This window comes from Geospiza fortis, unplaced genomic scaffold (assembly GCF_000277835.1).
Source record: "Geospiza fortis unplaced genomic scaffold, GeoFor_1.0 scaffold37, whole genome shotgun sequence".
NCBI lineage: Eukaryota > Metazoa > Chordata > Aves > Passeriformes > Thraupidae > Geospiza > Geospiza fortis.
The window spans coordinates 1460669-1487916 of NW_005054449.1; the positions used below are offsets into that span (position 1 = coordinate 1460669).

The 27248-nt window shown below is 47.3% G+C and overlaps 1 protein-coding gene across 2 annotated transcripts in view; it reads left to right on the plus strand.

The window, feature by feature from the left end:
- Nucleotides 1-27248, plus strand: part of PRDM16 (PR/SET domain 16) — a 306908-nt gene that overhangs the window by 229184 nt on the left and 50476 nt on the right. For both annotated transcript variants that reach the window (XM_031062483.1, XM_031062482.1), the window contains exon 4: nt 22509-22643. In XM_031062483.1, the coding sequence (XP_030918343.1) occupies nt 22509-22643 (135 nt within the window). The remainder of the gene's footprint in view (nt 1-22508; nt 22644-27248) is intronic.

Below are 27248 nucleotides of genomic sequence, written 5' to 3' on the forward strand. Positions count from 1 at the left end.
TTTCCCAAGCCAATTTACCTAAATATCCATCCTGGGGTACTCTGAGCAAGAATTCTGAGAGGGAGGGATGAGGGGGAACAGTCCCTTGTCCTGTCTCAGTGCTCAGGATGTTTCAGCTTCTCCAAACAAAGTTTTCACTTGTTTTTCATGCAGTCCTCGTGGGGTCTGCACTCATCCTGCCCCAGCAGGAGAACATAGAAACCCAGGAAAAGTAAAACAGAACCTCTGCACACTCTGCAGTGTGCAAAGTGAATAAATTCCTTGCATTTTGGTCCTGTCATTAGCTGTGTTAATTGGTTTGAGTGGCTAATAGGATATTGTGACCATTAATGGTTCATACACTTATTTCAGGGTAGTAATGGTTTAAACTTCTTTTATTCCCCATGAAGTTCTGTCTGATAAATGTGGCTGAAAACATCAGGAACTTCTGGAAATCTTGCTAAGTTTTTCCTTCTTTAGTATATTTTGCATTCTAAAATCTGACTGGAGCAACAATGACAATTCAATTAAGAATCTGATACTGGAAGTTATAGCAGCAGTGCAGCATTTCCTACCCTGACTCACATTTCAGAGTTACCACGCAATGAAAAAAAAACCAAAAAAACCAAAAAACAAACCCCAAACCCTCCTGGAATTGTGGTGCAGCAGGTTAGTGGCCATTGATCTCAGCAAGAGTGCTCCAACCTGCCAAGTGTGTTACATGCTTGAAGTCTAGACAGAGATGTAGCAAGCACTCGTGTTCCAGCTGGATTTTGCTTTTGGAATGATGCAGGGATTCCAGAAACGGGGCTGGAGGTCAGTGCTCAGACACAAGAAATTCACAGCTCTCCCGAAGAAGATCCGGTTTTGTTTTCTTATCTGACAGGGCCGAGCTGCCAAAATAATGGATTTATGGGGGAAATGAGAGGAGGGGCTTCTTTCCCCTCATCTCTGGGTAATCGTCTTGGTGTCTGCTAAGGAAGGCAGGAGCCTTCCTTGAAATGGAAAATGTAAAACCCCTCTGTCCGAATTATTATAATTTTGTTATTAAGGGGGTCTCAGGCAAAGATATGGGAATAGGAATAACAGTTCTTTATTAGGAAAATTAAAAAAAAAAATAGAAATGCAATAATACAAAAAGAAAAAAACACTGACAGAGTCAGAATAGGAGCTGCCCCCCTGTGTGTCAGGGGGTGGCACAGCCCCATCCCATGGGGGCTCAGCCCTCCTGCAGTGCCAGCTGTGCTGCTGCTGGAGCAGGGATCCTGCACAAGGGGGGAGTTTTCCTCTGCAGCTCCAGGGCTGCTGCAGATGGGCCTGGGCTCCCTCTGGCAATGCAGGGCAGCAGAAAGCTGCTCCTCTGGGAATGCAGGGGGCAAAGGCTGCTGGGGTGTCCCAAAATCTCAGATTGTATCCAGGTAGGAATGCTTGGCTCCTCCCCTGGGCGGAGCATCTCCCCATGGGATGCTGGAATTGGATCAGCCCTGCAGGGACACTCAGTGGCCGTGGACAGCAGAGATCTCCTGGAGGGAGGGTGCCCCCCAGGGTCCCCCCCAGGAGGGAACATCCCCCCAGTGCTTTTGAGGCACCTCAGGGGCCGTGGGAAGTTCTGGGCCCCTCAAGACGAGAGGGACACTGAGGGGCTGGAGCATGTCCTGGGAAAGGAATGGAGCTGGGGAAGGGTCTGGAGCCCCAGGAGAGGCTGAGGGAGCTGGGAAGGGGCTCAGCCTGGAGAAAAGGAGGCTCAGGGGGGCCCTTGTGGCTCTGCACAACTCCTGACAGCCTGCTTTGGCGCGCCTCTGTGCATCGTGTTAGGTTGGACTTGTGGAGGAATTTCCCCATGGAAAGGGTGGTCAGGCCCTGGAACTGCCCAGGGAGGTTTGGAGTCCCCATCTCTGGAGGTGCCCAAGGAAGGCCTGGAGGTGGCACTCAGTGCTGCGGGCTGGTGACAAGGTGGGCATTGAGCACAGCTTGGACTCAATGACCTTGGAGGGCTTTTCCAGCCTCAGTGATCCTGAGATTCTGTGATTTTCCCTCTTTAAAAGACATGTTCCTGTTTCCAGCTCTGTGTCCCTTTCTCAGCTATTTGCTGAGTGTCTCTCACCCTCCCCAGGGGACAGGGGATGTCCTGCAGGCCGTGTGCCCTCTGTGCTGTCTGTGCTGCTGCAGCCCTGTTTCCACAACCCCATTATTAGTTTTGTCCAGCCTACAGGAAAAAGTGATGCTGTAGCTGGCATCCCAGTGTTAGGTCATATTAAAACCATCTGTAACAAATCTTTATTTGCAGTTACTTTGGAGTTCAGATTTCAGCTTCTACTCCACCTGTCATCAGTGTTTATCCTCATAAACTTTCACAGCTTCTTTTATTCTGGTTCTTTTTTTTTTCCCCCATTCTGAGAGACCTTTTCAGGGTTTTTGGCACCCTTCCGCCTACTTTGCCTGGCAGAATTTCACTCTCCTTGATTTAGAAAAGATGCAGGTTTCATGTATCTACAGGATCTTCAGAACAGAATATTTTAAATTTGATTTCCAAGAAAAAGCAACCCCTGTTGCTAGTTATGATTTCAATAAAAAATAGGAAAATAAAATCTGTGGGGGAATTGTCCGCAAATTTGCAGCAGAAGGGTTTTATTTTTTTAATATGGATAAATAACTCTGTTTATGCTCTAAGTAACTGCATAAAGAGGATTCTAACAAATTTTAGAGGTGGATTCATTCAGATATATTTAGTTTGAAGGTGAAGATGATGAAGATCACAAGCATTGGTGGGCTCAGTGCAGATGGGCTGGATGGGACAGGACAGGACAGTGCTCAGGCAGTAAAAAGGATGGGAATGAGGGGTGGTTGCATAGCCTGCCTGGAATTCCACTTATCTTTGGTTTATCCCAATAAAACCACGAATAAAGAGAAATTTTCGACACCCAGAGTGGTGAGTGCCAGATAGGGCTCCCCAGGATGAAAATACAGGAGCTGTTTTTAACCCATTTAAACTCTCCTCTCTTACAGCGTCAGCACCAATTTCAGTTCAGAAGTTCGGTCTTTTGCTGGTGCTGTTGACCAAGTTTGAGTTGGGGTTGATTTGTGGGCAGCTCACCTTGCAGAAGGTTCTTCCTGGCTGTGTATCCTACAAAGCATCACCACCTCAGAGGCGTTTTCTTCCTGCCAAATACCCAAACACAGCTTGGTTAGAGGTCAGAGTGGCTCTGGGGCTTTGATTTCAGTGTTTTGCTCAAGGGAGGCAGCTGGTGCCTGCCTTTGGTGCTGTGCAGGCTCGGGGCTGCTGGGGCAGATTTGCCACATCAAACAGGTCCCAGCACTGGAGCAGCAGATGAAGAATCCAATCAGAATTAGCAACTCTTAAGAGTTTGTTAATTAGGAGGTTTGCTTTCATGACCACTTGGTCTGGATAAACTTTCATAGATTGGGCTCATACAAACATTTTAAACACCTTTCCCCCCCTAATTTATGGGGTTTAATAATCCTTTCTGCTCTTCCAAGCAGACATTTTTAGCTGTCAATCATTTCTGACTGTGCTGATTGCTGTGGTGAGCAGAGCTGGACATGCCAAAGCAAACAGAGATTTCTGTTGTATTGGAAGAGTCACAATTTCAATCATTCTCTCCTAAGTGTGCCCTCCACTCCCATTACCTCTGTTGTTGTTTCCAGTGGGGCCTGGGGAACATTTCATATGCACAGAGTTCCCAGAGCTGCCCAGAGGAGGAAAGCCAAATTCCTGCAGCAAAGAGTGGCACAAACTCCAGGGAAATGGGACATTCTCTGGCCCTTGGGGCTTTTCCCACATTCTCAATATTCTTCCAAACAGCCCACGAATCAGGTGATTGATTTGGGGATCGTACAAGATCAGGTGAAATGGATGAACCCTTGGAAAAGAAAGCAAAACAGAAGTCACTTATTCCAGAGAAAATTGCCCTGGGAATGGCTGATGGTCTCAGGCTTTGGGGTTACTGGGGCACACAGTTGTGTGAATAATTTGTCACAGTGACAAGCTGCAGCCTGAGGGAGAGGATGGAGCTCTGGGTCCTCCTGGACTGGGTCTGCCCAGTGCCTGGAGCTCGCGTCCTCCCCTGGCCTTTCCTCCTTCATCCCTCACCATGGCCAGGCAGAGACCATGAGAACCTCAAGGTTCAGGTGCTCCAGGATTCCAACCCCTCATCGCTTTCCACATTGAGATATATTTGATTTCCTCATGCATTGATCTTTCCATTATTTTTTGTGATGCTTTCCACCTCTTATCCCACAAAATAATTTTCAAAACACTCTGAATGTCCAAATTCAGTTGATTCAGGCTCTCTTCTTCTTTTCAAATGATTGACAAAGCAGTGCCTCATCCTCAGGCCGAAACAGAAACATATTTTGGTTGGATTTGCTGTTGGACTTGCTGTATAGAAGGCTGAAATCCCTCTGTGTAGAACATGGGGGGAATTAAAGGATGTGCATAAGTGTAAAAAATGCAAACCTGAGCAATTCTGGGTGCTGGTTAAAGTGGCTGCCCTTGGTGGTGCAGATTTTTGATCCCTTCATGAGCTTCAGCCCCACAATGTCCCAATTTGGATTTTGGTCTCCCATAGGAGTCACACATGCACTGCTGACAAGACAGGAAAAACCCCACAAAATGCCTAAAATGTTTAAAATGCAAATGAAGCTGGATTTCTGGAAAGTATTTGAGAGTCTAGCGAGTCCCTGAGTAGTTTTGTTGAGCTGTGACATTCAAAGGAACGTGGCAGAACAAGGCAGCTTCCCAGGAAAGGTATTGACTCACGAGCCTGAAATTTCCAGCTCTGTTTTCAAGTCAAGCAAAATATGAACAGGCATATTTTGGGTGTTTAAAGCAGAGCTCTAGAGCTTCTCCTGTCACCACTCCATCTGTGCTGGCTTTTTTTTTTTTGATGTGTAAGTAAATACATGCCTATATTCCGTGTATATATAAAATAATCGCCGCTGTCTGTCCTTTGCCATTTGTTTTGTTGTTTAACGATTGTGTTCGGGGTGGGAGCACAGGAGGCAGGGGATGGGGGGAGCTGCAGCAGCCATAAAGTGGACAGAAAACAAGCTTCATCTTTGCAGTTCCGAAGAGTGCATTATGGATGTTTTTAATCTCTTTGACCTTGTGGCAGGGAAGGAGGGAAGTGGAGAAATTGTGACAAACACCAGCGCTTTAATGCCAGGTTTGTTACTGCCTGGAGTGCCCTAAGGGTTAATGTAACAGTTTTAAGTCCTTCAATCACACCCACCCCCAACTACAGAACACTTCCAAATAATCCCTTTATAATAGACCCTTTTCCACAGATTGTATCTAACCCATGCATTAATGGGGCCCATTGGTGTCAAGCGTTTCAACAAATCCAGGCCAGCCCCGGCTCTGGGAGCCCCTCTTCCCCCACAGACCTTAATGATCTTTTGCCCCTCTGACTTGGCTCCCCTGCTGCAGGGACAAAATTAAACTACTGCGGATGGCAAAATAGTTATTTGCTGCCCAGGCAATTACATCCTTCCAAAAGTCTCCATCACAGAAGGCCAGATGGACTTTATAGAAACCAGACCCAGTTTTAATTATCATAGTCCTGTCAGAAATGAGTGAAATTCTGAATGACCGCATGAAACGAACCAAAAGCCTTGCACATGGATTTTTTCCTCAATAAAATTTTATGGCTTCTTAAAGAAACAGCATTCATATATTTTATGGGGCCTAATCATTCACTAATGCCTATATTAGTGCACCTGTGGCACTCGGCCCCATGGAAATTACAGCACAGGGCTCAGCCCCCTTCTCTTGTGTTCTCTTGTGTTATTGCAAAGCCCTTGTCCAAAAGGCTCCAGGGATAAGCTGGGCTCATTTTCTTCACCTAGGAGTTGTTCTAATAAGGGAAAGAGATTTATGGACCCTTATCTGCTGAAATTTTGGTGTCACTGTGTGGGCAAGGCTTGTACGAATAAAATCACCCTTCCTAATATATTATTTTTAAAATGTATCCCTGGGCAGCACATGCTGAAGGGATTGGATGTGTTGTGTTGAATTCCTCTGCTGATTCAGTGAGAGAAGGAATTTCCATTGAATATTTTCCCCCTCAAATAGCAGCACTTGCAGAGTAAGTGCTGAGAGCAGTTTGCAGCTATTTCCAAAGGCCACTGGGTAACAACTTGGTGTTATCCATCTGCTCACTGCTGCACACAAACCATTCCATTTCCAGTTCAAGTACCTCTCAGACCAGTGCAGGACCTCCAGCTATTTGTCTGGGTGTTTGTCTGACCTGTGTTTACAGACAGAAGCTCTGTGACCTCTGTTGGTCTTTGTCCCTCTTTCCTGTTAATGTCTCAGTGTCTGAGTTAATGTCTCAGTCTGAACTGGATGTCTTTACACCCCATCCCTCAGTCCCCTCAAGGTGTGACAGCTCCAGTTATCCCAGTTTCAGACCCTCATTCCCTTCTCTGTCTCTAGTTTCTGCCTCTTCCCTGAGGACTGCTGCCCCATCAGCTGCCCTTCCAACACTTTCCATGTGAAAGTGCCTCCCTCTCCTGAGAGCTCCGGTCCCTTTGTGTCCCCCGACAGGACGTAATTCCACAGAGGAGTTTAAATCCTGCATTTAAGCATTTCCCTGTACGAGGGGCAGGTTATGACAGACCTCCCCCAGCACAGCCTTTGTGCGCCGGGCACCGGAGCCGCGTCCCCGCACAGCCACCGAGCCTCAGGTGAGCGTTTGTGTCCTGCCTTTTCCTCCTCTCCACATCCCTGCCAGCCTCCGGGGCTGCTGAGGTCATTGTCACCAGCCCCAGGGCACGTCTGGGGGCAAAGAGTGCTCTGCTGGGACATTCCCGGCTGCACGGGGCAGGATCCGGGAGGGTGCGACAGGGAAGGGCAGGGCAGGTGTGACAAGGAAGGATGCGGGGAAGGTGTGACAGAGAAGGGCAGAGAAGGATGTGAAGGGACGCTGACACCCAGGAACGCGTCTCCTCCGGCTGGGAAAGTCAAAATTCGCTAATGAGGTCCCGTCCAGCGCCGTGCTGACAGCCCGGGACACGCTGGGTGTGTTTCTGCAGCGGCGCTGGAGTGAAGTCAGCCCCTCTTGCCGAAGCTTTCTCATTACTTCATGCACTTGGCAGCCGCTCACGGGCTGGACGAGAAATAAGAACTGATGTAGAAACATGGAAAAGAGCGTTTAGCATTTCCAAACATTCTTCCCGGGGAGATGGCAGGAGGGGAGGAGGAGGCGCTGCGCTGGCTCCGTGGTTTCTGTTCTGCGGCGCTGTCAGATGTGGGCAGAGATGCCGGGGAGGAGGAGGAAGGCAGGGGAAGGATGAGGAGGAAAAGGGGGGAGGATGAAGAGGATAGGAGAGAGGATGAGGAGGGCAGGGGAGAGGGGAGGAGAGCAGGGGGTGGATGGGGAGAGTAAGGGGGAGGAGGAGGAGGAGGACGAGGGAGGATGAGGAGAAAAAGGGGAGAGGATGAAGGGGACAGGGGGGCCCTGAAGAAAGCGGGGGGGAGAGGAGGAGGAAAATGGGCAGGATGAAGAGGGCAGGAGGAGGATGAGGAGGACAGAGGGAGGATGAGGAGGAAAGGGGGAGGATGAGGAGGACAGGGGAACATAAGGGCGACAAAGGGGAGGATGAAGAGGAAAAGGGAGAGGATGAGGAGGGCAGGGGGAGGATGAGGAGGGCAGAGGCTCCGTGGTCCCTCCCCGCCGGGCGGCTCCGGCCCCGCGCCGGGCTCAGCCCGGTCCTGGCGCTGCCCCGCAGATACAAAGTGTGCTTGTATTGAGTGTATCGGCTCCAAAAGGGGCTCAGGGGCGCTCCGGGGCCTTTGGATAAACTCGCCGGCCCTCAGGACTAGAAAAGGACTTTTGTTCACCTAAAGAAAAAGACTGTTCCATTTCCATAGGATGGCTGGATCCTGTCCAGTAAAAACTGAGCTTGAAGTATAAAAAATGATCAGGAGTGTCAAACGAAGGATCTTTTACTTGAGGTCAGCTATTTATTTTTATTTATTAGCGTGTGAGATCTCCATCTCTGGCCGGGCTTTGGGGCTGAGGCAGCGTCTCTCTCGCAGGAGCATCGTCCCACAAAGAGCGCGTTGTGCCGGGGGCAGGGGCGCTCCGGGGCCCTCCTGTGCTCTGGGTTTTCCTGCCCTGTTCTCTGCCTCCCTGGGATGGGGACAGGGTGAAACTCTTCCGTTTAGCCCCTCGTTCGGTGTCTGCTGTTGGACACAAAGCGAGCCCCAGGCTGGCACAGCCAGGTGTGTTTTGTGCACACCTGAGCGTCGCCAGCTGTGATGTTTGTTCCTCTGCAAAGCAGTTTGCCAACATTTCTGTGTCATTTACAGGCAAACTCGTCTTTTGGCTCCTGAAACAGGCAGGGAAAGCTCTGGCAGAGCTTCTGCTCCTGTTCACTCCTTCCCCAGTCCAGAGTGACTGTGGTGGTGCTGGCACCACGAGGCAGAGAGGGACAGGGCACAGCTTGGTCCTGCCTCTGCCTAATTTTGGGAAGTTAACACTGGCACAGGGGTGCAGGGAGGGAGCACTCTGGGGCAGCAGAGGCAGATTTGTTCATCAGAGCAGGGGAAAAGTGAATGAGAGAGAGAGCTGGAGTGGTCTCAACTCAGCTCCAGGTGCAGCAAATGAATTTTTGAGTCAGGAACATTTTTTTGTGTGATTCTCCAGCATGAAATGTCAAAGACATACTTGGTGCAAATATTTCCCTAGGATTTATTTTTATCTAATCACTTATGAAACTTTTACTGACTCTAAAGACCAGATTTTCTCAGCACCCGTAAACCACGTTTTCCTTCCTTAATGAAACCATTTTTCCTCCATGAGGTTTTGTTCACACTCTGACTACATCAATATAAATATATCTCTGCAGGGTAATTAATAAAAGCAGGCAGCTCCAGGGAGAAAGCAGATGTGACATATCATCTTTGTGGACTCAGCTATTGCACAGTTCTTCCAAAAAAAAAAGTGAAGGATCACCCCCAATTAAAATGTTATGTGGTTTATGTATGTTCCTATTTAAATTGGTATAATTGAATTTATGTTCATCCTCAGAGAACTCCCAGGTCTGCCAGATACAGGCAGGAATCATATATTCCATGGATTGGTTTAAAAGCTGCAGGATTCGAGCACAAGAAACTGTTTGGGCAGCATTTCAAGGCTTGGGCAGTTGCTTCAACTTTTGTGTGAGTTTCTGTGAAGGGAATGGAGACAATAATGTCCTCACCACATTTGTTTGTTTTGGGTGCTGAAGCACTGCTTAAAAATGTGCTAATTTCTACTTAGCATTAAATTAATGCTTTTTAGTAGGGCTGAGAGGGTTTTAAGTCTTGTGCTCTATAATTGAGGATTTTAAACTTCAAAATAAGAAGAAATCTGTCAGAAAAAAAAAAGTGTTTCCATCTGATAATGAGGAAGTCTTTGAGATCATTATCAGGTGAACCTTCTAAATACCTCAAGTCTGATTTTTTTCCCAAGAGTATTTGGATTTAAGAGACAAAACTCTCCTCACATTTATTGTAACTGAGAGTTGACTGAGAAAATAATCCTCGATTGGCTTGGGTTGGAAGAGACCTTAAAGATCAGAGTGCCCCAGAAAGGAGGAGGGCTCCATTTTCCTGCCCAGGGAATCCTGATGTATAAAGGAAATACTTGTCATCCTCAGCTCCACCTTTGGGTGGAAGTCTGGCTTTCTGAGAGGTGAGAAATCAGCTCCAAAGGCAGATGCTAGATTATTTTTTGTCCTTCCCCACTTGGTTTCAAAACAGCCCAACTTAAAGGAGCAGAGATCTTCTCGTGCCAGCTCAGGATGTGGATCAGGGAGGGCAGGGAGCTGCTGGCTGCTGTCCCTCAGGCTGGGCACAGGTGTCCGTGGAAGATAAGGAATTCTGAGAGGAGGTTATCAGCATCTCCTAACTCAAACCTGCCCTGCTGGGGCAGTGTGAGCCGTCTGCAGTGTCAGATCAGCTTTGTTTTGAGCCCTGCTGTCAGAGAACCAGATGTGCAGGCATTGCCTCAGTAAAACAACCTGAGCAGAGGCATCGGGTGCCCCTCACTCCACAGCTCTCCTGTGGCTCCATCTCGACAGCACCACCCTGCTCAGCTGTCTTTTGACCCAGAGATGGGATCAGATCTGAGCTGGAGATTTTGAAATGTTGTTTCTCAGCATATTCAAAGGGCAGATTTATCATCAGCATCAATTCCCTGGGATGGATCATTTCATAAGTAGGTGAATTGGCTCGGGGTAAAGTTCACGCCAGTGGCACTTGGGACTGTGCAGTTTTACCCTTGTACTTCCTTATGGCTGAGATTTCAGCTCTTTGGGTGATGTCAGACAAGATACTGCTTTGTTTTCAGCTGCAGAGCTGCAGAGACAAACTGTTTAATCAGTCTCTCCTTGCCATAATTTGGAAAGAAGGAACAAGGTTTGGCTTGAAGGTTTGTGAACCTCTCATGGATGTCTCATCAACCAACCAGCAGAAAATTATTGGTTCAGAGATTTTGGTGGAAAAGGAGCGCCCTAGAATTTCTTTACAAGTGTGACTCACGGTGTTGGAGGGGGAAATAACCACATTCACAGCATAAATCTGAGGGCAGAACACTTTGCACATTTTCTTTGTGTATCTCTGAGTGAGATTGTTGCTAAACCCACAGGCAGCTGTCGGGCTGGTGCAGGGGGGACTCCCCTTCTGTAAAAGTCTTTCATATCTTTAGGTGAGAACTGACTCCAAAACCTTCTTTTCTCACGTAGAAGCAAACTTGAGGCAAAATGTCCACCCTGGTGTCCCCAGTTCTGACTTCAGTGATGCTCACATTGAAGACAAACTGCGTGTAATGGTTCCACGTTGAAGAATTTCTTGCTCATGATTTAGATCATGTGAATAATCTTCATGTCCCTCAGGAGGCAGACCAGCCCTAAAGCAGATTTTCTGGGAGCAGATTTTTCCTGGAAGTGCCCTGAAGATCTGCTTCTCTGGTCTCGCTCTCACTCTTCAGCCAATATCCAAAGGCAAAAGGTTTGGGATAAGACTGGATGCTTTAAAAAGCCACAGCAGAGATGAATTTTTAACTGAGGAACAGCTCATCATCCCAGGTCCGTGCTGTCCTTCCAGCAGCCCAAGGCAAGGGGAGCAGATGGTGATTGATGCTCTGAGCCTTGGGTTGTGCCCCTCCTGCCCTGCAGACAGTGAGCACCCCCAAATTCCCTCACAGCCCTTCCTTCGTGCTGGGAAGGTCTCTTACTCTCAATTTTAGTGAGAGGCCATCCTTGGCACCTCCAAATTCCCTCACAGCCATGGCCAGCAGTTCCTTTGTGCTGGGAAGGCCTCTTGCACTCAATTTTGATGAGAGCACACCCTGAGCAACCCCAAATTCCCTCAAAGCCCTTCCTTCTGTGAAGGCCTCTTGCTCTCATTTTTGGTGGGAGCACACCCTGAGCACCCCAAATTCCATCATAGCCCACTTTTTTTTGTGCTGGGAAGGCCTCTTGCTCTCAATTTTGATGAGAGCACACACTGAACACCCCCAAATTCCCTCAGAGCAATGGCCAGCCCTTCCTTCATGCTGGGAAGGCCTCTTGCTCTCAATTTTGGTGAGAGCACACACTGAGCACCCCCAAATTCCATCACAGCCCATTTTTTTTTGTGCTGGGAAGGCCTCTTGCTCTCATTTTGGGTGAGAGCAAACTCTGAGCACCCCTAAATTCCCTCAAAGCCCTTCCTTCCTTCTGTGAAGGCCTCTTGCTCTCATTTTTGGGGGGAGCCCACACTGAGCACGCACAAATTCCCTCACATGGTGAGAAGGCCTCTTGCTCTCACTTTTGGTGAGAGAACACCCTGAGCATCCCCAAATTCCCTCACAGCCTTTCCTTCATGCTGGGAAGGCCTCTTGCTCTCATTTTTGATGAGGGCACACCCTGAGCACCCCCAAATTCCCTTTTATTTTGTGCTGGGAAGGCCTCTTGCTGTCACTTTTGATAAGAGCAAACCCTGAGCACCCCCAAATTCCCTCACATGCTGGGAAGGCCTCTTGCTGTCACTTTTGGCGACATTTCTAAGATAAACCAGCGGCCGTGCAGGATGTAGGGCCGTGGTGGGACTCTGGGCCAGGCCCACAGGCCTCGTTCAGCACCTTCTCTGGGCCACATTTCCAGTAAATATCGCTCTAAGGAGATCACACATCTCAGCTCTCCGCGGGGTGAGCAGCACCTTGTGAGAGAAAATCTCCCCCTGGGGTTGCTTTGTTTCCTGAGCTCCTCAAAGAGAGGGGCTGCTGGTTTTGAAGGTTTTGAACCTCGAATATCCTCTGGTTCTCTTTCTCAGTGCCAGCCCAGCTCAAACTCATCTATTTCACACCTTCTGAAGGGCAGGAGAGCAGCTGCTGCTGATAACAAAGATTCGGAGGACTTGGCTTCCCCGTCCCTTTTGGGGGGGGTTTCCTGTGTCAGGGGCACAGCTGTGCTCGTGGGGGAAGGCACAGCTCTGCTGAGGCTGCTTTTTGGTGGTGTTTTTTTTGTCCTTTTCTTTTTTTTTTCTAGTGGGTTTTTTTTGGTTTGGTTGGTTGGTTTTTTTGGGGGTTTGTTTTTTGTTTGGTTTTTTGTTGGTTTTTTGGTTTTGTTTTCGTTTATCCCTGTTCTGAAAGTGTCAGGTCATGGTTAAACCTTGGGAATATGTAGCGTTTGGGCCTGTAAATTCAAGGCTTTTTTGTGTGTGTGTGTGATTCTTTGGGGTTTTGGGGGTTTTTGTTTGGTTTTGTGTTTGTTTTTGTTTATTTCTATTATGACAGTGTCAGGTCATGGTTAAACCTTGGGAATATGAAGCCTTTGGGCCTGTGAATTCAAGACTTTCTTTTAGGAGGGGGGTTTTGGGGTTTTTTTGTTAGTTTTTTTGATTTTCGTTTTGTTTTTTTGTAAATCTCTATTTTGAGAGTGTGAGGTCGTGGTTAAACCTTGAGAATACGAAGCCTTTGGGCCTGTAAATTCAAGGTTTTTTTGTTGTTGTTTTGGGGTATCTTTTCGGGGTTTTGTTTGTTTTTTTGTTTTGGTTTTGATTTTAGTTTTGATTTTGGTTTTATTTTTTTGTAAATCTCTGTTCTGAAAGTCTCAGGTCATGGTTAAACCTTGGGAATACGAAATCTTTGGGCCTGTAAATTCCAGGCTTTTAATGCCAATGGGAGGAGAGGTTCCACGTGTTCCTGGATTGCTGGGTTGTTGTTATCCATGCTGATGGGGAAAGTAGGGATAATCATCATCTCTTAACCTCTTAAAATTAGTAGTTGTCATTGCATGGGTGCAACTGGCGCCAGTCACACAGGGAATAAAAGTCCACATCCTTTCCAGCCTCTCCAGACATCCAACACCTTGAAGTTCCCTTCCCTTCTGATTCCCTGTCGTTTTCAATCCTATCAGAAAATTTGATTTGTGCTGTGCTGAGGTGTCCAAACATGGCCCAACCACCAGAAGCAGGCTGCAGGGTAACTCCAGCTATCAAGCTTTAAGAATAACACTTTAAGTTTCAGGAGGGAAACACTCAGATGTGTCCACCTCAGGGCACAGCCTTCCTTATATCTGTGTCCCCTCAAATTTGGGCCATATATCCCCAAATCTGTCAAATTGATTGAAAATGGGTGCTATTTCAAGCCCCTCAGCTCTCTGAATTCATACATCTTCAATAATAGGTGTTGTTGGAGTTTGTCTCAGGTGTTATTAACAATCCTGTGTAATCCCAGAGGGGGAGGCAGTGGATCTGCCAGGGCTCTTGGGTGACAGTCTGGATTCTTCTCAAGGAAGGGGCTCAGAAGGGACCATGAGACAATGTCATTTCATAGAGGTCTTCTCCTGCTGGCACCTCCAGTGGCCTTTGCCAGGCTGATGCTTTGGAGCTGATATCAGCACCAGGAGTGGGCAGTTGAAGGTTCTGCTACTTTTTTGGCCAGAGCGAGAAATGCAGCAGATGGGTTTGGCACCGAGTGCTGCCCATAAATCACCCTGGAGAGGCCTCCATGTTCGTGGTGTTCCACAGCTCAGTTCCCAAAACATTACTAAAACCAAGCTGAGTAACAAGAAATTATTTAAAGCAAGCAGCAGCTCCCTCTGACAGTCCTGATCCAGTGGATCACCTCAAGAAGCTGATCAGAATTTATTTTTAAGGTTGGCTGTGTTTTCCTTACAGCAGAAGAACCTTTTGGATCTGGATAAGGGAAGCAGCTGTGCCTCAGTGCTAAGAGGACTCTTGGACAAATTACCATCAGAAAATGTTCCCATCTTCATACAATAAAGTTCTGTTCAGCTTCTGTGCCTGCTCCCTTCTGCCAGGAGAGCTGCCCTGCTCTTCCTCCCCCCGGGCTAATTGGCACCCGGTCATTAGGGAGCCATTTTAGCCCCCATCTTCCTTTGGAAATAGCAGCAGAGGAATCAGACCCTAAAGCCTTTTGGATCACCACAAAAGCTCTGGGATACAAGTGATTTTTGTCTGGTTTAACCCCTTGGAACAGCCCTGGGAGATCAGCACTGCTGCACCTCCTGCTGCTGCTCCCTCTCCCCAAAGCAGTGAAATGTCCTGAGACTCCAAATCCTCCCCTGCCTGTGGCAGCATCTGTCTTTTTTTTTTTTTTTTTTATCAGACAAAGATTTCTCCCAACTTCCCATTTTTTCCCTCATCTATTTAGAACTTTACAATTACAATTCTTTAGGAATGAGCCAAAATGCTGTAGGACACAAAAATGGGATGTCCTGAACTCTTTCGACATGGAGGAAAACTTCAAAGTTTTTGTGTGTGTATATTACAAAGAACTGGAAATCCCTTCCTTGCCTCGTGTGTACAATATCTGAGACAGCCCTGGGATCTGATTCGAGCACAGTTTTTTATGGTTTACTGTTTAATTTAAATCAGTGTGGTATGAATTACGTTAGTGCTGAAAAATGAGCTTTTGTTGAGATAAATGCCTGCCATCAGCTTGGAAGTTGTCTTCTGTTTTGACATCCTTACTCAGTGTTTTTCTGCGTGGTGATGAGACCTTGCTGTGCAAGGGGAGCTGATTGCCCTCAGAGAGGAGGAAAAGTGGGGAGAGAAACGCGGGGGTGGGATTGGGTTCCTGCATCAACAGGAATCAGCATTGGCAGCACCTTCTGTGGCATCCTGGCTCATTCAGGGTGTCTTCTAGGCAGCAAAACTGCATCTCCAAGATGGGAATAGAAGGAATTATAGGTACAGGGGAGGGAAAGCAGAGCCGAGTGGATTTTTCTCAAGATTTCTTCATTTCTCCTCTTTGCCCCGTTGCTCTGTCATGTATCCATGGTGTCTCTTTGCTGTGGAGAGCAGGAGATGCTTTCCTGGAGATTGTGTTTAGTGGGTGTGAATGTAAATTGAATGTAAATGGTGTCCTGCATGATTCTTTGTGCTGTTGGTTCTTCCTGAGGCTTTGTGTGTAGGGTCAGGGCTGATGTTCCTTCAGCTGGAGCAAATCTACAGTGCCTAAAGGACACAGCAGTGCCACTGCAGCTTTTTCCAGCCCTTTTTATCCTGATGCAGAGCAGACACTTGGGAAGTACTCACTGTGCTGGTGTGCAAGAGAAGAGCAGTTAATAGCGGGCAGCCCTTCAAAAGGCTCTGCTGGATTCAAACATTCTCCAGAAACCCAGCCTTGCTTCCCAAGCTCGTGTGAGCCATCCAGGCTCCTCTGCTTGGAAGCTGGACAGGGACTTCTGGGAGAAAACAGCAGTTTTTCATGTGATTCCTCATGTGCTTTAGATGTGGTGGGGAAAAAAGAATGAGAAGGTTATTTCTTGTGACAGAAATACATCCCAGGACCAGCCTTCCCTGGGATGGTTTTGCTCCAGACCCTTCGTGAAGCCAGAGGATGCAGCAGCCCAGCAGCAGCCCAGAAATGCACACACCAGTGGAAAATTCCCACTCCAGATGTGTGGCTTGGGTGGGAGTGGAAGCTCAAAACCATCCAGCCTTTTAAAAACCTGAATTGGTCTCTGTCTCATCTGCTAGAGCAGCACTCTGCTCCCCACGAGTGCCCTTGGGGCTCTGCAGTGTCACCAAACTGAGCCCTGTCACCAAAGTCAGCAATGTCACCCAGCTTGGCAATGCCACCAAACTCAACCCTGTCACCAAAGTCAGCAATGTCACCAGGTTTGGCAGTGTCACCAAACTCAACCCTGTCACCAAAGTCAGCAATGTCACCTGGCTTGGCAGTGTCCCTTGTTTCCACAGTGTCATTGGGCTCAGCTGCCTCTGCCTGGCATCACCAATCCCACTGACCCCAGTGCAATCCAGCTGGGTTTCCTCACGTTCCTGGTTCTCCCAGCTCTTGGTTGAGTTTGGAAGAAGCAGAAGCGTGCTTGTTTGAAAAAGGACAACCATAAAGATTTGTTTTGCTCCCCTCTGAGCATTCAGAGTGTTTGGGCTCGCTGGGGTTTTGTCGCAGAGCTGGTGGGTTCTGTGCTGTGCAGCTGGAAACCCACTGGGAGGTTTGTGGGCTGCTGGTTCCTCAAACCACTACAAACTCTGCCCAAACTCTTCAGTGGCTTCAGACCAGCTGAGCAGCAATGATTTTTTTTCATTTTGTTGTCCAAGGGTCTGCAGAGGGGATGGGACGGGGGTGGTGAGGAGAATTCCTGAGGACAGGATCCTGCTCACAGAGCCAGGAGATGAACTGGGCTCTGTGATCCTGCAGCCCTTAGAGCTTGCACTGCCCGTGTCCCAGGAGGTCACATTGAGGATGGAGGTGTGACCGTCACACAGAGGGTGGTGGTGAGAGCTCTGCAGCCTCTTCTCTCTTCATCTGGTGGGTTTGGAGCTGGGAGCTCCTGTCAGGACCTTCCATTTGCACAAGGGGTTTACTGTACATCACTCAAAGTAGCTCTCCCCGAGAACACTCCGAGCTTTTCCTGTGGCCCTGAGCAGACGAGTTGGGTTTGGCTCAGCTGTTCTTCCCAGTGCTGTGACCTGTTTTTGTCTGACACGTTTCTCATTAACTCTTTGTCAAATCACCAGGAAGCCTGCTTAATTGCAGGCAGAGTGCTGAATTTATGAGTTCATCTAGGCTTCGTGTCTACACATTGACAGAGGTGTTTCTCTGGATGAAGTCTTTTTCTCTTCATTTCGTGGCAAGAATGGACTTTCTGTTTCAGTTACTTCTGAAAGTCATAAATTGCAGCAGTCCCTCCCTTCCCTTTATTTAAAAGAAACACAACAAAACTTCATGGCAACAGTTTATTGCTCTAAATCAGCTCGTGGGTCATTAAAGCAAAAAAAGGGAGGGAAAAAAAAGGAAAAAAATCTCCAACTCCTGCCAAATAAAATGTGCACATCAGCCAAGCTGTCAGAGGCAGATTCTGCGACCATGGGATGAGAAGGTTTATTACACTCTGGGCTTCTGGGGAGGGATGTTATAGCAACAGGACGCTGGGTCAGTGATGGCAAACTCCTGGTTGCTCCGTTTCTCCATGCACACTAGGAATCCATTAAGCCAACTGACGACAGATCCGCAGGCATTCCAGCCCCCCGACACACCTCTGCCAGGGCCAAACCTTGGACTCTGCCCATTAAAATGTGAAAGAAACAACCCAACAGAGAGCCCACAAATTAGAGGGGCAGGAAACCTCAAATGATGTGCAAAAAAAATTGTAAACGTTCGAGAGGATTTTTCCATAACTTCTGCCCCATAACTCAGCATTTCTGATGTTAATAAATTACGGAGCGGAGCCTCTGCGAGATCAAGGAGCTTTTTGGATCCAAACCCCGAGCACTGCTCGGCAGACAGCAGATGAAGCTGCAAAGTGAGCCCTGGAACATGACAACAATTTCCTTTTGGCTGGCTGGGGATGGATTTGAAGCACAGGCACAGCCGGAGCTCTGGCGCTGCGTCCCAAATCCGTGTCTCTGCAGAGGGCCAGTCAAAGCCCTGTAATCCCAGGGAACGTGAAGGTGCATTTGTTTGGAGGGGATGGACTGGAGAGGAGGAGGCTGGGGGACTTCAGAGCAAGGAGAGCGCTGTGAAAACTCCACGAGACAAAATCATGGCACAGTTACTGGCAGGGAAGGGAAGGGGAATTGGGAATTCTTAGATGAGCTGTTGGATTTGAAGACAAAAGTGCTGGGAGGTGCTGTGGGTTAATAAATAAAGGCTGAACTCACCATCTGCAGCAGAAGGAGAAAAGATGAACTGAAGTTTTGGCGTGTCCAGTGATGAAAAAAGGAGCGGGGAGAAATCCATGATGGGTTGGGAGGGATGAAATGGAAGAGCAGCCAGAGGAAGTGCTCTCACAATAATTAACTTTCTGAGCGTGTCTGCAGGCTGCAGGCCAGATGAAATTCTGCTTTTCCAGCACATCTCCAGGGCAGGGGCTGTCCCAGACTGCTGGGGTTTAACATGGGGACAAAGAAAAAGGGACAAATCTTGTTCCTTCAGGGAGCCCAGCTCCATGGGGCAGGGATGCTCAGAGCCAAAGGGATTAAAGAGGTGAAATGCGTTTCCCAAAATTGACTGGAATAGCAGCGCATGATGGTTATAGACTTGCAAAACCAGCACCAATTACTAATTATAAGTTGATTTTATTTTGTTTTTCTCCTCTCCAGTCTCTTCCCACCTTTTTTTCACCTCTCCTTTCCCTCTGACAACTTCTTTTAATGTCTAAGCCAGATTACTCTCAGGAGAGACGTCTCCACTGATACAGAGCCAGCCTGAGCAGAGAGCACAGGCAGAAATTCCATGTCAGCTCCACCAACTCAGAGTCCTGCTAATAATTACACTGCATTTTCTGATTTTTTTTTTCCTGTGGCATCTCTGGGTTTTCTTGCTGTTGGTGCTAAATATCTGATATCTACCTTTACCTGCCCAGGAAAACAGGTGTGGATGAGTTTGGGATTAAAGCTGCTGCTGAGCCCTGGATAGGAAGGGACTCAGTTCTGGTTTTAACTGTGAATAAAGAGATTTAATAGAGCTGGAGATGCCTGTTGGGGTAAGAGCATCCCCAGGGGGGTGGCTGAGGGGAGCTGAGCCTTCAAAGAGTGGGGTGAATCTGGGATCTTTAATTTGCCCATTCCCAAAACTTTTTTGCCTCCATTTTCCTTCTCCACCTGTCCTTGAGCATGAGGTATCCCTTGGTTCTCCAAAAGAACAGAGAAAAACCAATGTTCCATGAGCATCCCAGGAGCATTTTCAAACTGGAAATTTTTTTTATTTTTTAATTTTTTTTTTTTTTTTACTTACTGACCAAGACTTGTAAACAGTTGGTTTGCAGAATTTCGCCAGAGGAAATTTCTGATTTCCTTCTGGTCTGAACTGGAAGAAGATGTGGTAAAAGGTTTCAGTTTGTTTTTTCCGGAGTTTTCTCAGGTTGGGGGGTGGCAGGGGCAAGAGATACTTAAAATATTATTCTGTGTGTGAACATTTGACAGAAGAAAGAACAGATACTGCAGATAGTGCTGGGTGACTGCTGCAGTGTTGTTAAGCTGTGAAATAACTTTGACAGCGACCATCGGCGAGCGTGTGAACCTGATCTTTAATTAGAGGTGTTGGCCACAGAGGGCTGAGCTGGCCCAGGGGCTGCCCTGCCTCTGGAACTGGTCCTGCAGCTCCCTAAACCAGCTGATCACCATGTTTATTCCATTTTCAGAGGGTCCTGCTGGGTGCCAGCAGAGGGATTCACCCCACTCCTGGAAGGCTCAGCTCCACTCAGCCACCCACCCAGGGATGCTCTTACCCCAACAGGCATCTCCACCTCTATTAAATCTGTTTATTCACAGTTAAAACCAGAACTGAGTCACTCCCTATCCAGGATTTAGCATCAGCTTTAATCCCAAAACCATCCACACCTGTTTTCCTGATAAAGGGCAGGTACAGTTTGACATCAGATGAGGAGTGGTTGGGTGCTGTCCCTGTTTTGGGCCATGATGCCAGGAGCTGCCCTACCTCTGGAACTGGTCCTGCAGCACTCTAAACCAGCTGATCCCCCCATTTATTCCATTTTTAGAGGGTCCTGGTTGGTGCCAGCAGAGGGATGAGGGGTGGCTGGATGCTGTCCCCATTTTGGCCTTTGGGCCGTGGTGCCAGGCTCTATTTGTGGAGGGCAGCGAGGCTGTGTGAGAACAGCAGCTCAGGTTCTCAGGCTCTCACAGCACCTCTTTCTCTCTCGTTTTGATCTGTCAGATTTCACACCCCCAGCTTGGCTTTTAATGCCCCCACGCAGATAAAACCACAGAGTTTCAGGTGATTTCGAGCGACGGCAGAACCTCCTCCAGAGGCACAGCTGGCGAGCAGGACCCTGCAAAACGAATTTGAGCTGAATTTTGGGCTTTCTCCTGTCACAGCTGAGATGGAGACAATACAAAACAACACACTCCATTTTCTGAAAGCTTCAAAACCATTTTTATCATAGCTTCTTATACATTCTCAAAAAAAAACCTTACATCCTTTACATGCTTTTTATAAATTTAAAAAAAAATCCTAACTTTACTCATTGGTCAGGAAAGACAAAGTGCTTGGTTTCTCTTACTTATCCTTCTTTCTTTCTGGAACCTAGAATAGACAGTTGCAGGTTTCTCTTATTTATTCTTCTTTCTTTCTTGGTTTTTATGTCAACGACCTTGGTAGGAAATTCTTTCAGGGGTAAGGATGGATCCTCTTATCAAACTTCTCTCTGGCTCATAGAAATCACTGTAAAACCTCTTCCACATTCCCCGAGCTCTCTGCCCAGGGCAGGGGGTTGGAACTAAATGATCCTTAAGGTCCCTTCCATCCCAAGCCTCTCAATGGCCCCAAATGTCCTCTCAAACAATTCTAGAAGATGAAAGGGACCATCTGTAAGATACAGCTGTGAAATTAAAGGTCTTGTTTTATTTGTGTGTCCTGGATTTGCCATCTTGAGTTCCCAGGGCCACTGGATGTCACCAATTGCTGGCACTGGGAGGTTTGTGGGCTGCTGGTTCCTCAAACCGCTACAAACTCTGCCCAAACTCTTCAGTGGCTCCAGACCAGCTGAGCATCGATGATTTGTTTCATTTGGTTTTCCAAACCGTTTCCCTGGAAGCTGCTGTCACTTGGTGTCTGGGTGTGTCTCCACGTGAGGGGCTGGCTTGGCCGGGCTGCTCAATTTGGGGTCAAAAAAGCCGAGAGAAGCTCTTTCTTTCACCAGCATTAGGCAGCCTCAGTGTCCCTGGAGCTCCCTGAGATAAAACAGAAATTATTGCTATTTTACATTGAGTAAGCTCAGTAATGGTTCAGCCACATTAAGAACAGGTTTTATTGATGTTTTTTGGTTGATTGATTGGGTTTTTTTGGGTTTTGTTGGTTGTTTTTTTTTTGTTTTTTTCCCCTTAAAAATTTATTTTTACACAGAATTGGCTTCCTCAGCCCAGCCTTAAGCTCAACTTGTTGCTGTCCTTGCTGCGCTTTAATTTTTCCTCTCCTTTGATTTCCCACCTTTTTTCTTTTTTCTTTTTTTTTCCTTGTGCCTTGAAATATATGGGAAAATATAATCGTGTCCCACGAGATTCTGAGAGAATTAATTGCTAGTAAAAGCATGTTAAGAGCTTTTGATGACTGAAGTAATTTGCACTGACACAGGGGCTGGTCGGGGTAGAGGGAAATGTGAATCTCAGGAAAAAAAAAGGATTTTTGGAGCAGGGAGGCCCACTTAGGAGCAGAGCAGATCCTTGCTATGCTGGGATCCAGAGGGCTTCTCCTTGTTTACAGGGTGTGCTGTGTCATTTTTAAAATGTGGGGGTTTTTGAGTGGATTGCAAACTGGATCATCCCAAAGGTTGTTCTGCAGTGCTGAGCATCTCCTCTGGTTCTCTCACCAAACTCCACTGCCTTAAGAGAGGAAAAGTTTCTTTCTGCCAAACCAGCAACTTTCTTTGGACTGCAACCCCTTAATTAACTCTTTTATTTATTTATTTTTTTCTTCCCACCTGGACTTTAAACATCTGAGAGGTTTTATTTTGAAGGATTCCTCTTTTTCACAGCAGCCAAATTGCATCTCACCTTCAGCCACAAAGATGTGGCCGGTGAATTTCTCAGGCTGTACTCAGATAAATGAAAGTAGCGCGTTGGGTAAAGGGATTTTTAAAATAGAACCTCACAGCTCTGTGACCTGGTTTGAGAGTTTATTGAAAGGTTTGCAATTAAAAATTATCCTGCATGAAAGGATGAAACAGATGATGTGCAGAATGAGCAGTTAAGGACCTTGTCATTAAAATTAGTGCAGTTTGGAGGAGTTTGATTACTTGAGCTGTGGTATCAGAGCTGTTTTCCAGAATATTTGTACTCCTGAACCTTTTACTTATGAACCACTCTGAGCAGTGTCCTTGGAGGTTCTGCCAGCTAGCAACTTCAGATGATGGCTGAGAGCTGATTTTATCCTTGTCATAAGTCCCTTTATCAATTACATCCATCCCCTGCCTTTCTGCTTTCTATTTCTTGTTTGGAGTTGCGCCCTGCAAACCCTTTTCCTCCCCCTCTCCCCTCTGTAGCTGCCCTGTGTGCCCAGCTGACCCCTCTCCTGTCGCTCCTCCCGCAGATTCCCGATGCCCTGGGCACTGAGAAGTTCTGTGGTGACTCCAGCCAGGGCGGAGCTGGGAACTGGCTGAAGTACATCCGAGTGTGCTGCTCCTGCGACGAGCAGAACCTGGCTGTGTGCCACATCAACGAGCAGGTAACCATCCACCCGGGGCTGCTGGGCTCCCCTGGCACCCAGCACGGGCTGGGCACCTCAGCCGGGGCTGCTGGGCAGTGCCAGCACCCAGGGGAGGTGACCAAGGGATGGATCAGCCCTGGGATGAGCTAAACCCTCCAGATGTGTGGTCCTGGCCATGACTCAGGTTCCTGTCCCTGACTCAGGATCCAGACTTGTGAGCCAGTCCCTAATTCAGGATCCTGTCCCTAATTCAGGATCCTGTACCTGTCTCAGGATCCTGTAATGGCTCAGGATCTGGACCCTGATTTGTGATCCAGTCCCTGACTTGTGATCCAGTCCCTGATTCAGGATCCAGTCCCTAATTCAGGATCCTGTCCCTGGCTCAGGATACTGCCCCTAATTCAGGATCCAGTCCCTAATTCAGGATCCTGTCCCTAATTCAGGATCCTGTCCCTAATTCAGGATCCTGTACCTGTCTCAGGATCCTGTCCCTAATTCAGGATCCTGTCCCTAATTCAGGATCCAGTCCCTGATTCAAGATCCAGTCCCTGACTCAGGATCCAGTCCCTAATTCAGGATCCTGTCCCTGACTTGTGATCCAATCCTTCACTCAGGGTCCAGTCCCTCACTCAGGATCCAGTCCCTGACTCGTGATCCAGACCCTGATTCAGAATCTTGTCCCTGTCTCAGGATCCAGACTCTGACTCATGACCAGTCCCTGATTTGTGATCCAGTCCCTCACTCAGGATCCATCTCCTAATTCAGAATCCAGCCCCTGACTCAGGATCCAGTCCCTGATTCATGACTCTTCTGTTCATCTTTAGTCCTGTAACTTGGGAACAGTCCCAGGAATGCACAGAGAATTTCCCTGGATTCTTAGTGAAGTAATTGACAGCAAAATCTGGACCACTCAATTACATCCCCCCTCCTCCCTCCCCATTAACAGATTATAATATATTTTAAATGTATTTATTTCTGAATTTACAAAGAGGTTAATTGAGATGTTTCATTCACAGTTTTTCAATTACAAAGCCAATTTTCGCATGTAGAATAACATTAGCCAGTTTTCTTTATATTTATTCGTGCTGGAGAGGGAATTTGAAAAGAAGATCCTTGATTGTTGGAGATAATTGTGATTCTGAAGGAGGACTGGAAAAATGGTAGATAAATTATATCTTTTACTAAAAGGGAAATGTTTTATTTTTTGCTGTTGCTGCTCCTGCCTCAAAAAGGAAAATACTTGAGCAGTTCAAGAGTCTGAAATACTAAACAGAATCTACATAATAAAATATTTATAATGTATAATAATTATATTCATGGCCAGCTCATGGCTATTAATATAATTAATATATATTGATAATAATCAAGGTGACAGCTGCTGCTTTTAGTTGGGGTGCAGATATTGGGGGGAAAAAGGAGAACAGGAGACAGAAAAAAAAATCAGGCCTGTGTTTAATCAGCCAGTGTGAGGTGTGTGTGCAGTGCAGAGATTTTGGGTGTATTTTACAGAGGTTTGGTAACTCCAGTCAGGATTCCCAATACATCACCAAGAGCCTTAAAAAGAGGAAATCAGCAGCAATGTGGCTGGGTAGAAACAAAGAGGAGGCAATTCCAAAGGAGGAAAACACGGGAACAAAAGCAAAACGTGCAGCCCTGTCCTGGCTGGACATTCCCAAGGGCAAATTTTCCCTGTCCAGAGCTGGACAGACGGACAGGTCTGAGGGAGCAGGAGGGACAGATCCTCACTGGGCTGCCCGTGGAGTGAATTATTGGTGAGACAAGGACACAAAGAACCTTTTTTTCAGGCTGTTTTTTAGTTTTTGAGCCCCTCTGCTGCTCTGATGTGTCTGTGGGTGGATTTTTGATTTTAGGTGGACACAGCAGCTCCTTTCTCCCCTTTTAATGCTCTTTTCCCCCTGAAATACAAACGTGTGGAAGCTCAGATAAATAAAAATCCCTGCAGCAGGGAAATGGGGCTGGTTCTTAGGAAGGATCCTGATTAATGAGGTAATTCTGGGATGGGCTTTTCCCTCTCACCGTGCTCCATCTCCATCCCTTGCCGTGACTCTGGGAATGGTTCAACTTCATTCCCAGGCTCCAGAACTGGTTTTTTCTGTGGAAAGATGAAATGATGCTGTGCTCTGAGTGAGACAAACCCCAAAGTGTGGTTGTTGTGGTTCTGCAGGGACGATATTTCAGTGATTGTACTAGATTATTCTGTTTTAGCAGCAAAATTAGCCAGAGCCTGATTTCTGCTGCCCCAAGTTCACATCCACAGCAGATCCCTGTGTCAACCCAGGCTGGCACAGAATTCCTCCGGGTTATTTCTACTTTCCCTTTTTGCTTGTTTGTTTATTTGGTTTTTTGTTTGTTTTGGTTGTTAGTTTATTTTTTGGGGTGTTGGGTTTCTTGAGGGTTTTTTTTTTGTTTGTTTCTTTGCTTTTTTCTTTCTTTCCTTTTATTTTTTCTTTCTTCAACACCCCGTGCCCAGAATAATTTTGATAAAAATCAAGAAAAGGAATATGCTCAGTACCACCAAACCCAACTTATCCTGTTAACTATTTCGTGTCAAACAAAGCTGGTAATTTGGAGAGCTGCCCATGCTGTGGTGGGAAGCACGAAATGATCAAGTGTGGAACTTTTCTATAAACAAACAGAATTGATTTGTGAATGTAAATCTTCTGCTGGATTAGTAAATCTGAGCTTTTTCAGTGCACGACAAATAAAAAAGGCTTTGATGAGCCCAGACCATCAGTACCATGACTGAAAGATGAAGTTAATTACCATAATGAAATGTTCAATGAAATTAATGTGACTCCAGCAGAATCCAGCTTTTCCCTGATCATTAAAGGAGCCTGTTCTATTTTCTGGAAGGGCTGCAGGAGATGTTTTGAAATACAAGGAGCTACTTTATTCTGAGACAAACAGGAGAGGAAAAGGAGCTAAAGGGTGAGACCAGGGCAGTGTCAGCCCTTGGCAGGACCATTCTGAAGGATTTTTCCCTGTAAAATTTGTGACTGTCTCTGAACCTCAAGGACCTTTTAAACCACAGCTGGTGTTTTAGTGCTGGTTTAGGTTGCCAGCTACAAGTCTGTTGAAAGCAATTTTATTTTATTTTATTTTATTTTATTTTATTTTATTTTATTTTATTTTATTTTATTTTATTTCTTTTTATTTCTTTTTATTTCATTTCTTTTTATTTCTTTTTATTTCTTTTCTTTTTTATTTTATTTCTTTTTTTTCTTTTCTTTTTAAATTTATCTTATCTTATCTTATTTTTTCTCTTAGCTTGGCCCATCCCAACTCCTGTTTTTCCCAGTCAGTCCTGAGCTCTGGGCTCACTCCTTGGCTGCCTTTTGGGGTTTTTTCAGTCACCTTTCCCCTTGAGTTCACTGTGGTTTGGTCCTGGGAAAAGCTTTTTTTTTTGTAGAACAAGCAGGGAGGAGCGCTGAAGTGCAAATGAAAAAGATAATAAGAAAAAGGGAAATTTTAGACTATTTTTATTTTGCAGTGGAATCCCCAGAAATGAACTCCCCAGGGGTCTCAGCTCTGCTCTCACCTGTGCACAGGTGTGTGTCCTGTGCCAGCCTGGTGCTGCTCGGGGTTTCCACCTGGGATTTTGGAGCTGACCAGACCCAGGGAGATCCCAGATCCTGCCCACAGCACCAGCTCCCATTTTTGGACTCCCAGCTGGGTGAGGACAGATGTGCCTGCACTGGGAGAACTGTTTGCAAAGCGATAGAAACCAGGGGTGGGATTACAGCAGGATCCTGGCAGCACAGGGACGGCTGTCTGGGCAGTCTGGGGTATTTTATCAGCAGTGGGATTTCATGTCCCATCCCAAATCTTTGTGTTTGTGACCATCCCTGCTTTGAAGCTCCCAGCGAGAGCTGCCCGGGCAGTGCTGGGGGCCGGAGCTCGGGTGAGTTCAGAGCTCAGTGAGTTCGCACTGGGGCTGCGGGGAGGTGTCAGCACGGCACGGCCGGGGAGGGACGGGATGCACCGGAGCTCCCGAAAAGGGCTGGGCAGAGTGCTCGGTTAGGGATGCACCGGGTGCTCGGTTAGGGATGCACCGGGTGCTCGGTTAGGGATGCACGGGAGCTCCCGGGTAGGGCTGTACCGAGTGCTCAGTGAGGGCTGTAACCCCGGTAAGGGCTGTGTCACAGCACTCGGTTAGGGCTGTACCGGATCCCCCGATAAAAGCTGTACTGGGTGCTCGGTAAGGGCTGTACCTCCGGTAAGAGCCGTGTCACAGCGCTCGGTACCGGAGCTCCCAGTAAAGGCTGTACTGGGTTTTTAAAACTCTTTACCGTGAGCCCTGTTTTAAAAGCTCTCCTTTACCGGGAGCTTTTTCTTAGTTAGGGCTGTGCCCCGGTAAAGGCCGTATCACAGCACTCGGTTAGGGCTGTACCAGAGCTCCCGGTTGGGGCTGTACCGGGTGCTCGGTAAGGGCTGTATCAGAGCACTCGGTTAGAGCTCTGCGGGATGCTCAGTGAGGGCTGTACCCCCGGTAAGGGCCGTGTCACAGCACACGGTACCGGAGCTCCCGGTTAGGGCTGTACCCCCGGTAAGGGCCGTGTCACAGCACTGAGTACCGCAGCTCGCCGCAAGGGCCGCCCCGCA